Source organism: Puntigrus tetrazona, chromosome 4 (genome assembly GCF_018831695.1).
Source record: "Puntigrus tetrazona isolate hp1 chromosome 4, ASM1883169v1, whole genome shotgun sequence".
Classification (NCBI taxonomy): domain Eukaryota; kingdom Metazoa; phylum Chordata; class Actinopteri; order Cypriniformes; family Cyprinidae; genus Puntigrus; species Puntigrus tetrazona.
Window position 1 is genome coordinate 18,799,996 of NC_056702.1, and position 15,028 is coordinate 18,815,023.

The 15,028-nt window shown below is 36.8% G+C and overlaps 2 protein-coding genes across 6 annotated transcripts; both read left to right on the forward strand.

Moving 5' to 3' along the window:
- The first annotated feature begins 5,454 nt into the window (after window positions 1-5,454).
- On the forward strand, window positions 5,455-9,968 carry LOC122343102 (membrane-spanning 4-domains subfamily A member 4A-like). Of its 4 annotated transcripts, none has more exons than XM_043237430.1 (8): window positions 5,455-5,541; window positions 6,472-6,673; window positions 6,835-6,945; window positions 7,279-7,347; window positions 7,941-8,090; window positions 8,174-8,290; window positions 8,602-8,682; window positions 9,606-9,968. In XM_043237430.1, the coding sequence occupies exons 2-8, from the start codon at window positions 6,497-6,499 to the stop codon at window positions 9,678-9,680; spliced, it is 780 nt and encodes a 259-aa protein (XP_043093365.1). In that variant the 5' UTR covers window positions 5,455-5,541; window positions 6,472-6,496; the 3' UTR covers window positions 9,681-9,968. The 4 variants fall into 4 exon arrangements, with proteins under 4 accessions (XP_043093365.1, XP_043093369.1, XP_043093366.1 ...); XM_043237434.1 differs by having other exon boundaries at window positions 5,456-5,541; window positions 8,620-8,682; XM_043237431.1 differs by lacking the exon at window positions 5,455-5,541 and adding an exon at window positions 6,137-6,245.
- An 896-nt stretch (window positions 9,969-10,864) lies between these two features.
- LOC122343011 (tripartite motif-containing protein 16-like) lies at window positions 10,865-14,599 on the forward strand. Of its 2 annotated transcripts, none has more exons than XM_043237281.1 (6): window positions 10,865-11,513; window positions 12,055-12,150; window positions 12,236-12,469; window positions 12,779-12,962; window positions 13,740-13,787; window positions 13,902-14,599. In XM_043237281.1, the coding sequence occupies exons 1-6, from the start codon at window positions 10,941-10,943 to the stop codon at window positions 14,423-14,425; spliced, it is 1,659 nt and encodes a 552-aa protein (XP_043093216.1). In that variant the 5' UTR covers window positions 10,865-10,940; the 3' UTR covers window positions 14,426-14,599. The 2 variants fall into 2 exon arrangements, with proteins under 2 accessions (XP_043093216.1, XP_043093215.1); XM_043237280.1 differs by having other exon boundaries at window positions 12,779-12,938.
- The last annotated feature ends 429 nt before the right edge of the window (window positions 14,600-15,028 follow it).

Genomic DNA, 15,028 nt, shown 5'->3' on the forward strand with positions numbered 1-15,028 from the left:
CAGAACACCTAGATCAGCACCATGGACAGATCATCTGGATCCAGATGCACACACACACACACACAATAAGTTCTTTACGCAATCTGACACAGCTGCGTTTAAAATTGAACTGGAGGTTCAAAAATTGTCATAGGTTAACATTTTTACTTTTGTATAACCTTAAATGCTAGGCTTTCTCTGAATGTTATCATTGGATTACTCGAGCCAAACAGAGAGATGTATTTCTAAAAGAATAAATACATAAATTTAAACAAACATAGGCATATTCTTTAGCCATGCTAACACAAAATACCAAATTATAGAACGGATTATTGTAGGAAAAACAAACAAATATTTAATTGCCGTTTTCTCTTAAATAGAGCGAATCAGGACTCCAAGCGAGACCCCAGTCTGTCGTCACGACATAACGTCTCCATTCCCTCCATCAGGGTACGAGGATTACATACGTAACCGTGACGTTATCTGGCTTAATCACCTTTTGACAAAATGTTTCAGCAGGATTATTGAAAATAAGAACCCCAACAGGCCTTCTAGAGAAGAATGAAAATTAAAAACTCATGTTTTTAGATGTTATTAGATTGAATTTCATCTGACAAAAGGACAACACTAACTACTTCTAAGTTTCAAAACTTCATCTATTATCAACTAAACAATGTTAACCTGGTTTCACTGCAGTAACTTCACCTGGTTTCCAAACCTACATGCAAATTACATTTGAAGAAGTACAGCACATTTATTAAAACTTCTCTTTTCATTGTTTTTAAACTTCTTATTGTCTCGTGAAACTGCCAGCTTCGCCAATTTTCATAATCACCTGAGCTCCACCTGCTTCCCCTTTGATTCTGGGAAAAGGTATAAGCAATTGCTCTTGACAGAATTTGCATTGGCTTGTCTCAGACGGGTGGACAGAACTTTAGGGTGAGCGTTTGAAAAGATATATAGTATGTCTGTGTTTATATATATGTTTGTTTGTTTGTGTGTGTATGAATAATATGAAATAATATGAAGACTGGGTAGCGCACAGATATATAGTGCCATTGCGCTCCCTCTCTCTTTTCCCCGCATTGATTCTTGTCAACTAACTGTCCTATCATAATAAATTATTTTAGAATCGTATCATTTCCATGTTTTGAGTTACAGGTCAATTTCAGATCCTGAAACGAGAATGTCGTCCGCCATACCCCTGAATTCATTCATCATCCAGCTGCAACCTCCGATACAAACAACAGCGGTTGGGACCGCCACGAATGCTCCTGCGCCCGTTTATGTCCAGCAGGTAGCAGGACTATCATCTCTTCATGGACTTCAGGCATTTCTGACAGGCCAACCGAAAGCTCTCGGGGTGAGAAACCCCCAAACTTGCCCCATTGACATAGTATGGTGAGGGAAAAATGCACATGTGTTTTTCCTACTATGGTAATTTACATAGGAATTTTGCAATCAATATAACTTTGCATTAAAATGTCATAGAGACGTGGGGGTGGGCTCGTTTTACTCAGCTAACCAATCAAAGTCTCTGAATCACTATGAAGGTGTCAAGCCACGCCCTAGCAACCATTTAGAGCACCCTAGCAACAGATCCCTTAGACTGCCATTATAATGGTTCAGATGGGTATCTTTGGATCAGAGCGTCATAGAGACATGGGGGTGGGCTCGTTTGACTCGGGGCAGCAAACGGCCAATCATGAACTACTCCACCTTTTCATAGCCACGCCCTAGCAACCATTATCGATGACCTTAGCAACCAAAATCCAAACTTACATATCTTCAAAACAGAACGTCACAGAGACATGGGGGTGGGCTCGATTGACTCGAGACAGTAAACTGCCAATCCTGAGTCACCATAGACGTCTCCTATCCACGCCTTAGCAACCATTATCAAACACCCTAGCAACCCCAACTCAAACAGGCATATCTTTAAATCGGAACGTCATAGAGACATGGGGGTTGGTTTATATCATTCATAGTGACAAGTGTATCATCATTGTCAGCTACCAAGCTGCTTCTTAGCAACCAACCAATTTACCCTAGCAACCGAGGGCGAGTTTTGCCACGGCAAGCACCACTCACATTTTCTTCAGGAAATGTACTTTCTAGTTTAGTAATATTATTTAATAGTAGACTTATACTATTACATTTTAGAAAAAAATAAAGGTCTAATTTCGTCTTCTGTAGCATACAGAACCAATTGTTAAACCAAATGCAAGGGAAAAAAAAATATATATATATATATATATATATATATATATATATATATATATATATATATATATATATATATATATATATGATCACTGTGTCAATAAAGACACAAATCTATCAGATAAAATGAGTTTTACTTAGTTGTGGGCACATACAAGGAGCAAGGACTGGTCAGTGAAACTGCACATGATGTCACATGAAACCAGGTGTATGTAATTATCAAAGTGTAGAGAGTATTTGTGGATGTGCTTCTCCAGTTTTCTTCTCAATTCCTACCCTACCCTGCTATTACTAGTTGTAAAACCAAAGAATGAAAGTGCAAAACTTGCACTTATGTATTGTTTTATGGTGTTCAAATCTCCTGCACCTTCTACCTTATTTAGTTTATCCTCAGGTTAGGTAAAGTAAGTCGAGTCTGTCCTATCTCTCATAAGCATTTAATCATACTCACAAGACAGGTCACAGAAGACTTCTCCGTGGTCTGTTCTGCTCTGGTCTTTTGTCAGGCGAGCATATTGGTTATAATAAGATATAGTTTTTTTATATATAGGTTAAATACATTGCAAATAAAACACTAATAAAAAATAGAAATAAAAACAAAGTTGTATAATTTGCAAGCTCGGTCATTCAGAGGCGTCATGGCGAGGCTGTCTGGCATCGGAGAAGAGTGCAGCTTTATCTTCTGGCTCACTTCTAAGTGCAGCCCTCCTATATAGACTACAGGTGCAAGTCAACACTTTTTGGGAAAGTCCCATACAGCTGGAGACCTCCCTTTCAAGAAGCTCACTATAAAAACACAGCCATCTTATCAGTCTGCTCTTCTGTGAAGATCTTTCTAAGATGTCCTCCTCTCCGCGTCGGGAACTCAGCACTCAACGGTAACATTCCTATTCTTCAAAGTTCTTACTAATACATATTTTATCTCTGGCTATACTTTAACTAAATGCTACATATATCATACCTAATGTCTTTTCTCAATAAACTACTTTTAAACATTATGCTATGGTGGACTTTCTTTCTACTATTAAATAAAGTGAATACAATACCATGTGTACTGTGTATCTTATTAATACTTATCAAATAAAAGAATACAATATTCTGTGTGGTCTCTTCTTCTTGATAAATCAGTAACAATCACAATGTGTTCACAATACAAGGTATCACTCAAATAAACAAGGCAAACTTCCTGTTTTCCTCAACAGCCCAGTCTTGAAAGTCTAGTCTTTACTCTCTTAACTTAAAGTTTATGTATGGAACATAACACATTTTGTCTTTGTCATACTCGCTCAGTTTGACATACACTTGTCCTGTTTCTGTTAGGACATTCATTTGAAATACGTTAAAATAGAGATCAACCCAAGGTCATCTGTTTCTAGGTCTCATGTTTTCGCTTACAATAATTCTCTTATTTATATCATCTCCAATTAGCCGAATCTCAGTGCTTTGTTTCATAATAGTTAAATATTGTCTGAGTTTATCTCTCATTGGATTTCTATTGTTAATTTCACCACAGCATGCCCCAATTTAAATGTCTCTTAGAGTCTTCACAAATTAACGTGCGGCCTCTTCCACTTATTAGACTTTTGACTTTTGGCTAATCGTTGAAATGTTGGATCTGGGATAGAATCCCTAGTCATGACTATCTCAGCTCTGTGGCTATATATCTTCTCAGAGGTCCACTCCTCTTTACACACAGTCCCTCAAATAAATCTCTGTAGCTTGCAGCACTTTATTACTCCAAATTACATGCAACTGATAAATTATTTAGCACATTCAAAGTACGTTGGCATTATTTATCTTCTACGATACTGATCTGATGAAATACTATTTTATCAATAAGTACTAATCTCATCCTACTACTTCAGCCTCTCTAGTGGATTCAGTATCTCACTGTAAACTAGGAAAAGCATTTCTTTACTTTCTGTATTTGTCTGTATTTCTCTTTTTTATTGTTTTTTAACAAGTATTGATTTTCTAGTTGCTTCTTTACTTCTTTTCCTCTGACTTTTCAATGTCTCTGTTCGTCACAAAGGTTGTATCTATCTCATAGTCAGAATCAGTTTCTAACTTGACATTTGTCATTCTTTGTCTTTTTCAACAATTCATTCTTTCTTTATTTGTTAAAATCACAATCATATAAATGCCTCTTTCACGTATTTATCCCATTTTAAATTCTTGTAATTAGATCTAAAGAAGTTTTTCAGAGACGTATTCCTTTCAGGTGAATAACATAAAACTTGATTTAGTTGTATGTTTCTTTAAAAGCTCTTTCAACTAAATAAGTGCTTTTATCTCAACAGATTGATTGAGGTCTTCTCCTTCTACTACTAGTATATATTTATTTCCTAGCTTCGATCTTGGGTTTAAAGCTCCTGTTATATCCATTAGCTATTCCTTATTAATCTGTTCTCCTGTAATTTTACAATAATCATTGTTTTATTGCACCCTCTTTTCTTATAATTGTTACATTTTAGCCTTATTTGTCTGTAACTTTTCCTCCAACTGGAAATATATTGTTATATGATAAGACTTTGCCCTTTCATTTTTAACACTATTAAAAAAATCATTTTTAACACAAGAACGTACTGTACTGTTGCATTATGGGATTGCGCTGCTGATATGGTTTGAAATCAACTGAAGATAAACGACATTATTCGGTTGGTTTTTCTGGTAAATTCAGTTAAATGTAGGTCTATAATTATCGATTGTTTCATTTAATGTTTGAACAGAACTCAAAAGAAAGAAGCCTACGCGTTTATCTAGACGTTTATCTTAGAGGGATGTAACGTAAAAAGTTCTGGATTACAGTGATATTCCCCTAAACGTTATGTTCAGCTCTTTTGTAAAGTCTGACGTGTCGTTCACTATATTTATATTGTTACGAGGAGACATGTTCAGGTGGAGAAAGTAGCCAAGGCTAAAGGGTAAATAAATCGTTAGCGACATGCTAATGTTGCTGTATGCCAATAGTTTTATTCGCCTTTGATCTCGAGAGAGCAGGCACATCATATCGATCGAAGTGCGTTTGAGACACAACTATAACGCTACACGAAGCGCTTAATTCTCTTTTCTGATGGAAAAACATTAGTATTAACATGAACTTTAGTCACGACTGCTGTCTGATATCTGTGTTTACATCATTTTTGCTTTTCCTTCCTTAAATAGCGAGTCTTCTGCTACAGTGAGCTTTCTAAAGCTGAACTACTGAAAGCAGTGTATGGCATCTCACAGTAAACAGCATAAAACACTACTGTATTTCTTCCAAAGGTGCAGTTTGCTCAGGTTTTACCTCCACAGTCGTCTGATGTCGTTCGTTTCCAGGATCTGAACAGATCAGAGGTAAGACACGCTGGAGCACCGGTTTAATTAGACTTTTAATTGAAATCAAAAAAAGCATGACTTGAACTTCAGAAAGTATTATTCGCTTTCGAGGTTCCTCCGATGTTCTTCTGAGCAGATTCAGTCACTTTTACAACTTTCTTAATCAAGTGTCACCCGGATCCATACCATTCTGATCAAACTAAAAATAAGAATAATAAAATGTTAATAATTTTTTTTTTTTAAATATCTTCGAAACACTAAACCAATCAAAACCAGAATGAAGACTTAAATAATGTTTCAGCAGGATTATTGAAAATAAGAACCCCAACAGGCCTTCTAGAGAAGAATGAAAATTAAAAACACATGTTTTTAGATGTTATTAGATTGAATTTCATCTGACAAAAGGACAACACTAACTACTTCTAAGTTTCAAAACTTCATCTATTATCAACTAAACAATGTTAACCTGGTTTCACTGCAGTAACTTCACCTGGTTTCCAAACCTACATGCAAATTACATTTGAAGAAGTACATTTATTAAAACTTCTCTTTTCATTTTTTTTTTTAAACTTCTTATTGTCTCGTGAAACTGCCAGCTTCGCCAATTTTCATAATCACCTGAGCTCCACCTGCTTCCCCTTTGATTCTGGGAAAAGGTATAAGCAATTGCTCTTGACAGAATTTGCATTGGCTTGTCTCAGACGGGTGGACAGAACTTTAGGGTGAGCGTTTGAAAAGATATATAGTATGTCTGTGTTTATATATATGTTTGTTTGTGTGTGTGTGTGTGTATGAATAATATGAAATAATATGAAGACTGGGTAGCGCACAGATATATAGTGCCATTGCGCTCCCTCTCTCTTTTCCCCCCATTGATTCTTGTCAACTAACTGTCCTATCATAATAAATTATTTTAGAATCGTATCATTTCCATGTTTTGAGTTACAGGTCAATTTCAGATCCTGAAACGAGAATGTCGTCCGCCATACCCCTGAATTCATTCATCATCCAGCTGCAACCTCCGATACAAACAACAGCGGTTGGGACCGCCACGAATGCTCCTGCGCCCGTTTATGTCCAGCAGGTAGCAGGACTATCATCTCTTCATGGACTTCAGGCATTTCTGACAGGCCAACCGAAAGCTCTCGGGGTGAGAAATGTTTCGTTAACTCAAATAACAAATTTATTAAGTCATAGCTATTAGTAATTATTCTAAGTCCTACCTAAGTCCATAACTTCAGCTGTTAAAGATTTCTATTATATATTCGGTACTGAATTATTTGTCATGTACTTTTTTCGTGTTCTACACAGTCTGTCCAGATAATGATTGGCCTGATGACTCTCCTGTTTGGCATTGTGTCAACATTTTATGCAGAATCCATCTTTGTCTATAGTGGTATTCCTTACTGGGGATCCATCATTGTAAGAATTTATACTTAATTATGTAATTATGTCTTATAATACAAGCTATTGTAGGTAGTCAACCAACAATGCCTTTTACCGCCAAAGTGTATCGCTGCAGTATTTCAGATTATGACAAATTTTAGAGATGTGCAATTATGCCGTAAAATAAATAGAAAATGTGGATGCGTTTCAAGGGCTAAAATGTGTCCGATTTCAAATGTGGAATGAGATGCTACATCTGCTGACGCTAATGTCTTAAATGATACACATGGTGGTAAAAAGTTCTGGTTGAGTACCGTACGTACATATTCAAACAAAAGCCTCAATATTTCGGCTTCTCTTTCCTCTCAGTACATTATTGCAGGATCGCTCTGCGTTGCTGCAGAAAACAAAGTTAATTCAGCCTCCAGTTTGTGTTTGGTACGTACACAACACTTGTTATTTTTTGTACCTTCTTATATTGGCTGGTATTCGCGTTTTCGCTTACACTTTGATAGCCCACGTTCTACAAACTATAAGTAAGTACGTCAACTTCGTGTCAACTCATTTTCGTTAATTTACAACTACGTTTATTAAGTCTCAGGGTAGACCGTTAGAGTTGGTTTAGGCTTAGTAGAATAAGTTGACGTATACTTGCGAAGTTTCTGATAATGTTGTGGACCCATCAAATAGTTGAGATGTAGTTACTTACCGAAAAAAAGTGTTACCGTGTTTTCTTACTCTTGGGTTCGTGTATTATATATTCTCATTCCTGATAATTTAATTTGCATTTGAAATTGACCTAAGACATGCAGGTTACCTGAACTTAAAAGTTTAATGTCCGTTCAACTAAAATATCTTATGACCGCGTACTTTACGACAAAGAACAAGAGAAAGATTCGCTTAATAATCCATAAAAGGCACTGGCGCTCGGACCCTGATGAGTGCAGCTTGCATCTGTATTTTACTTATGTATCTCAAGTAGCTTGTTTTTCAAATAGCTAAGTGAATTTGTGTTGGTTTTATCTCCACAGGTGAACGGTTCACTTGGAATTAACATTTTCAGTGCTTTAACCGCAGGCATTGCTCTTATTTTACTTTCACTGGATTTGGTTATAGCACAGTTCAATATTTCCCCTTACTGCAACGATTCTACATGTTATTATGTTAATGGAAAATATAAGGTATGTCCTCAACTTTTATATTCATATTTATATGAATACACTGTACCTAACATACATTGTGCTAACATAGGTTTTTCTTTCAGACCCTATTCTACGGAATCAGAGGTGTATTGCTGTTATTCACCTTCCTTCAGTTTATCATCTCTATCTGTTTGTCAGCGTTTGCCTGTAAGGTCTCCTGTTGCTGTTGTCCTCCTCAGGTGAGCAATGCAACCAATCGTTGGTTCCCAAAGGTTGCTGTCAGAAGAACTTGTCTTAAATATGTCGCTCTTAAATGTTCAATGAAGTTAATCAACATATAAATCTCAAACACATTCATTGTGACAATCGTTTCTCAAAAGTCTGTACAGACAGATGTGTGTCAAAAAAACTTTCATTCGTAAGACAAAATATATGCACTGATTTCAGAGCTTGCTTCTTCCAATTACAGTTGAAGTACAGTGCAGTCTATACCCTGTAATACTGGGACTGTATGTGCATTTATAAGTTTCACATGTGCATTTGTCCAAAGGTGCCATTTGTTCCTCAGGTTTTAAATCCACAGCCCCCTGATTTCAAGACCAGTAATTTCCATGATCTTAAAAGTTCAGAGGTAAGAGAAGCTCGAAACCCAGTTGGATTATTTGGATTTAGGTATGGTTTCCCAGACAGGGTTCAAATTAAAACAAAAGCTGATATTATGATGATTTTCACTTCAGAATACTGATCCAAGTAATTAGTAGTTCCTTTAGAAGGGTTTGGTAATACTTCAGTCATTACTAGTGGGTTACCATTATCTTAATTTTGGAAACAATTATTTATTGTGCATAATTCCCATTAATTATGAACCTTATGAGTTCTCCAGGATATATGAAAAAAAAGTTTTTGATTAGCTAATTGTGAACTACCAGTTTCAAACAAGTTCTATTACTTACTAAATTGTTATTTTCTTGTTAGGCAATAGTAGTTACTACATTGTTACTAGTGCATTAGTTGTTTGTTCCTGTGTAGTTATTCAAAGAACCATGTTCTAACTGAGGCGATCTGGACCTACGTTAAAAATAAATTTGATCGTCTCTTCATGTTAGGATCAAAATTAGCGCACTGCGAAGACAATAAATGTCAGTAGATTCATAATGACAAATTCACCGATCTATATAAAGATCAGAGAAACTAGTTAAGGTTTGTCCAAGAATTATATATAGTATAGCTTTATTTGTCCCTAATTGTAACAAAAAAAAATGCAAAATGGGTTGGGGAAGTCGCTAAATATGGCAAATTGTGGGCGGGGCTAAGCAGTCAGTGATGTAGAAGCAGTCGTTGATCATCTTCTGTGGAAGCAGGGTTTAGCGACACATTAGATTAGATTAGACCAATAGATTGTTTTAAAAAAAGAATTTATATTGAAACCAAACTAGAAAGATTTGAGCTCAGAAATGTGTCATTTTTCATTTCCCAGTTCCTGACCCTTTAATAATCAATCAATAAGCAAGGAAGCTGATTGTTTACCTTTTTTTTTTTTTTTTTTTTTTGTAGATACCTGTTGTCTGCAGCTCTTCTATGAACAACCATCATGTGGACAATCTCCCAAAATACAGTGAATGCCAATAAATAATAACAAGTGGGCAAAGTTTGGACCTGAAAGTTGTGTGTGATGCTTTCGTAGGACACATGGGTTATTTGCAATTGTTTTCTGTCCATTATCTTTAATACCCTATCATCATTTTATCAGATAATATTTTTTTAAACGACATTTGTGAACAAAACATGTTGAAGATTAGATGCTATTTTGTGATTTTCTGTCTTTTATTAAGTTGCATAATCTGATTGTTTTAAGCAACTATAATAGCTTATCTGTAAAAATAAATGATACAGAATTAAAAATTTGCTTAAAACTGAAAAAAAAAATCTTGTTTTTTACTGGTGTGCAAAAGAACCATTGACACAAGTTTACAAATATGATTTTTATTTATTTTTAAATTTCATTCGTAACATAAAATATAGAACATTTTCAATGCACTGTTGAACAATGAGGTAATTTGGTGGATTTCAGTACAAGTACAGTGCAGTCTATATATACCCTTGTAATACTGGGACTGTATGTGTTATTGCATTTATACAAGTTGTAAAGTTTCACATGTGCATTTTTCCAAAGGTGCCATTTGTTCCTCAGGTTTTAAATCCAAAGTTCAGAGGTAAGAGAAGCTCGAAACACAGTTGCATTATTTGGGATTTAGGTACGGTTTCCCAGGTTCAAATTAAAACAAAAGTAGGTTTAATAAGAACCATTAATAATAGTTAAAAAAAAACGCTTTCTGAAACACAGATTGCTAACTCAGAGGTCTCAGTTCATCATATGTAAAACAAAATCACATTTTCTCTTAATAGCACATTATATATGAGCATACACAGGTAAATACATGACTGTAAGAACATGATACACAAGTGGCTATATTCAGAGGCACTACATTCAAAAGCAGGAAGTCAGCAGGTTTTCAAATGCAACTTTTGTATGACTCCTCGTCGAACACACTTTGACCTTCAACCTTTTTAGCTCACTGGTGAAGACTGCAGGCATGGGAAGGAAGTGCTGGAGGGTCTACAAAAAGTTTAAAAAAATGTGATAAGGGGTCCGAGGACAGGTTTTAGAAGCTCTGTACTGTAGTGACATCTACCTGATCTGTTTTTTTTCATCTCTAATCTAAGTGTCTGTCTGGTACTGACATCTAGTGGATGTTCCGTTATCTGTGACCTTTAGATTTGCAAACACACCTATTTCACACACGTGAGGCAAACCCAGAACCAGGAAACGGGAATCTCGGGGAAAAGAGAAACTGAAGTGTGTTTGTTTCTCTGTATTCGGGCAGTAAAATGGCAGAAACCAGATTTTCTCAGGATGAGTTCATATGTCCAGTGTGTCTGGAGCTATTCAAGGACCCAGTGACGATTTCCTGTGGCCACAGTTACTGTAAGAGCTGTATTGCAGGCCACTGGGATCTGGAGGATCGGTTCAGAGTCTACAGCTGTCCTCAGTGCAGACAGACCTTCGATCCAAGACCTGCTTTAGGTAAAAACACCATCCTGGCAGAAGTGGTGGAGAAATTGAAGAAGACTAATATTCTTGCTGACTGTTACGCTGGAGCTGGAGATGTGCAGTGTGACATCTGTACTGGAAAAAAATACAAAGCTGTCACGTCCTGTCTTGTGTGTCTGAGCTCTTACTGTCAAACCCATCTTGAACAACATGAGAGCTTCTTTAAAGAGAAGAAACACAATTTAACTGAGGTCACCGGACGACTTCAGGAGATGATCTGCCGTGAACATGACAAACAGCTGGACATGTACTGTATTACCGACCAACAATGCATTTGTGTACTGTGTACAAAATATGAGCATAAAAACCACAACACTGAATCTGCTGCATCCCAGAGGACAAAGAAACAGGTATTTAAAACCTGTTAAAGAAATATTGCATTTAGGCTGTGTTACTGATATTTGTTTTTCTTTTCTTTTCTCCCGCTTTCTGACCTTCCATAGAAAGCAATGGAGCTAGGCCTAAAAAGATAGTAAGGACATACGTTTCATTTTGCACTGAAAGTATTTTTTTAGCTTCTTAAAATTATGGTTGAACCACACGTCACTTGGACAAGTCTTTACTAGCTTTGTGGGCGTGGAACACAATTGTTCCGTTGCCATCTATGCAAGGTCAGAAAATGGATTGGATTTCCTCCAAAACATCTTAATTTGTGCATCGGAGCTGAACGAAGGTCTTACAGGTTTGGAATGTCATGAAGGTTAATAATTAATTTAATTCTTTGTGTTGTTTCAACATCGTTCTAATCAAGTTGTATGAGATCCTACAATACTTATGCCTTATGGAGTTTAAACCTAGTTGTTAGATAACAGTTTGACTTCTACTAGAATCATCTGTTCATGTGATGATTTGGTGACACTAATTTTGTGACATTTCCCATTTATCCTCTAGATGCAGGTGAAGGAGATACAGAGAAGGTTTCAGCAAAGAATCCAGCAGAGAGAGAAAGATCTTCAGCAGCTGAGAGAGTCTGTGGAGTCTCATAAGGTGGGTCTAGAGAAGAAGAGAAGTTTTTTTTTAGTACAGATTCGCATCTAAGTCCACTCTGCGATTGCAATGTGTGTCTGAACAGCGCTCAGCACAGACAGCAATGGAGCACAGTGAGAGGATCTTCACTGAGCTAATCCTCTCCATTGAAAAACGACGCTCTGAGCTGATTCAGCAGATGAGAGATCGGGAAAAGTCTGAAGTGAGTCGAGCTGAAGAACGACTGAGGCAACTCAAGCAGGAGATCAATGATCTGAGGAGGAGACATGCTGAGCTCGACCAGCTTTCAAAAACACAGGATCACATCCTTTTCCTACAGGTAAAAAGATCAAGAGGAACAGAATCACAGATCCTACTGTGACCTGAGACTCAAAGAGAAATGTTTTATTAGACCAGAATGAGCATTTGAAATTACATCTGATCATCTTCTTTTGAAGGAGATGCATCTTTTTTTTTTCTTCTGAAAGGTGTACTGTATTAAACACCACCAGCGCCACCAGCAGTTCACAGATTCACTGACATTTCATCATTTCATCTCATTCCTCCTTCTGATTCCATTATGGTGAAACCAGTGAACCCAAATGCACCAATTTTGAGCTACATTTCTCAAAATCTCTGTTTTCTGTAGAGCTTCCAGTCTCTGTCAGCACCTCCTGAATCTACGAATGTAAATGACAACACCTTCATTTCTCTATTCTCTTTCGATGGCGTGAGAGAATCTGTCAGTCAGCTGAGACACAAACTGCAGGTTTTCTGCAAAGAAGAGCTCAAAAAGATCTCGGACAGAGGTAAATTCCTGTCCACACAGATGTGTCCGTAATGAGTGCACAGTTTCTGGCAAAGTGTGTGTAAATACAGTATATGGACAAAATATTCAGGGATGTAAACACAAAATGGGTGAAAAAGGAGACAAAAAGTGAATTTTTTAAAACACATAGAATAGTAAAATTTCTAATTATTTGTCATTTTACAATTGTAAACATGACAATTATACGAAATTACCATTATGTCCACTAGGTGGCAGCAGAGGATCAGTTGCATTTCCACTTGAATACATTATAAAATAATAACTATGAAAAATGTTAGTACTGTATTGTACTGTACAGACGTAATATAGCAAGTACAAGCAATGACTGACAGAACAATTTAGCGTAATTTTTTTACAATCGCGTCTATATACATGAACGTTTGACAAACAAAACTTTTCTTTAAATTGTCAATGGATTATGTAGAGATTCTATAAAAACTGAGCAACTGACTCATGTGAAAACTCCTGATAAATCTATGACTAACTGCACAATCAACCTCTTATTTACAGCGTGTATATGTGTTTTTTTCTCTCTGATTATATGGTAGATCTGCTAGCGTCTAGAACTCTATAAACTTACCAAAACAAAAACGAAAAAATTAAAAAAGACACAGGACCATTTGAAAGGGGTTGAATATTGGTACTAATGTACCAAACATGGATGGATCTACAATAAAGAAGAAATATCGAAGTCCCATATCATGTAGAACATCATATTGAAAACGCAGAATCATTCTCTTGATATGAGAATCCCTCTGATGGTACCTGTTGATTTCCACAGTCAGATTCACCAACATTGCTCCCAGGACCAGGACTGAGTTCCTCCAATGTAAGTCGCTGAGAAAACGAGCAGAGAATCTAATGGAAACAATGATTATCGTGTATCTGGTAACCTGTACTGATTATAATAATCATGATTCCTGATGAGTTCTATCTTCCTCAGATTCTCATCACCTCACTCTGGATACAAACACTGTGAATAAAGGCCTCCACCTGTCTGTGAAGAACCGAACGATTGAATATACTGTTGAAAAGCAGCCATATCCTGATCATCCAAACCGATTTGATTATTATCGTCAGGTGTTGTGTAGAGAGAGTGTGTGTGGACGCTGTTACTGGGAGATTGAGTGGATGGGATATGTGGATATATCAGTGTCATATAAGAGCATCGGCAGGAAGGGGCGGGGTGATGAAAATTGGTTTGGACGTAACGATCAGTCCTGGAGTTTGTTCTGCTCTCCCTCCGGTTACTCATTAAGACACAACAACAAAAAGACAGATCTCCATGTGAAGCCCATCAGCAGTAGAATAGGAGTGTATGTGGATGGGAGCGCAGGAACTCTGTCCTTCTACAGCGTCTCTGACACAATGAGCCTCATCCACACAGTCCAGACCACATTCACTCAACCGCTTTATCCTGGGTTTGGGGTTGATTATTATGAATCATCTGTGAAGTTGTGTTGGTGAATCAGAAAAAAATGTAGAGATGTTCTAGCCATAATAATTTGAGCTGCGTGAAGAGTTCTTCTTAAAATGTTATACAAAAAGTGTTTCTTGAAATTTTACTGTAAAACATTCTCTGTAAGATGTAAATCTTTTGCAGTCACCCATTAGTAATTAATACAAGATACCTGTCAGTCATGGTTGAGGCGTTTTTAATTTATCCAGGCTCTTCAAGCTTGGTAATGCTGGTGGATACTGGCACTTATTTCAAAGCTCCATAAGTCAGACATATCAGTCGTAAAACTAACCTGTAAACCTCTGGGGGTATAAAACAAGCCTTCTGAGGTAGATCGATGGGTTTTATAACAAAAATACTTTTAATCACTTCCGGCAACGGCCGTTCGCAGGAGAGTCAAGTTCTTGGCTTCTTGGCTGACCTCTGACTCAACGTAAGTCGAAAAATTAAGACAGCAAACATGATAGTTACATACAGTTTATTATTTCAGTACATATCCCATTATTTATGAGCATTAAGTCAGACACTCAGTTGTTTTCAAGTTGTTTTCACATCATGGAGAAAGAAATTATTCACCACTATAATTCATCTTCAGCCTCGTAAGTCAAAGT

Bases quoted from the DNA above. Each gene is read 5' to 3' on its own strand.
- LOC122343102 (XM_043237430.1), top strand. From the start codon at position 6,497: ATGTCGTCCGCCATACCCCTGAATTCATTCATCATCCAGCTGCAACCT. The intron at 6,946-7,278 runs GTAAGAATTTAT...CTTTCCTCTCAG, and splicing joins CTTACTGGGGATCCATCATT to TACATTATTGCAGGATCGCT. The intron at 7,348-7,940 runs GTACGTACACAA...TTATCTCCACAG, and splicing joins CAGCCTCCAGTTTGTGTTTG to GTGAACGGTTCACTTGGAAT.
- LOC122343011 (XM_043237281.1), top strand. From the start codon at position 10,941: ATGGCAGAAACCAGATTTTCTCAGGATGAGTTCATATGTCCAGTGTGT. The intron at 12,470-12,778 runs GTAAAAAGATCA...TGTTTTCTGTAG, and splicing joins ATCACATCCTTTTCCTACAG to AGCTTCCAGTCTCTGTCAGC. The intron at 13,788-13,901 runs GTAAGTCGCTGA...TATCTTCCTCAG, and splicing joins CAGGACTGAGTTCCTCCAAT to ATTCTCATCACCTCACTCTG.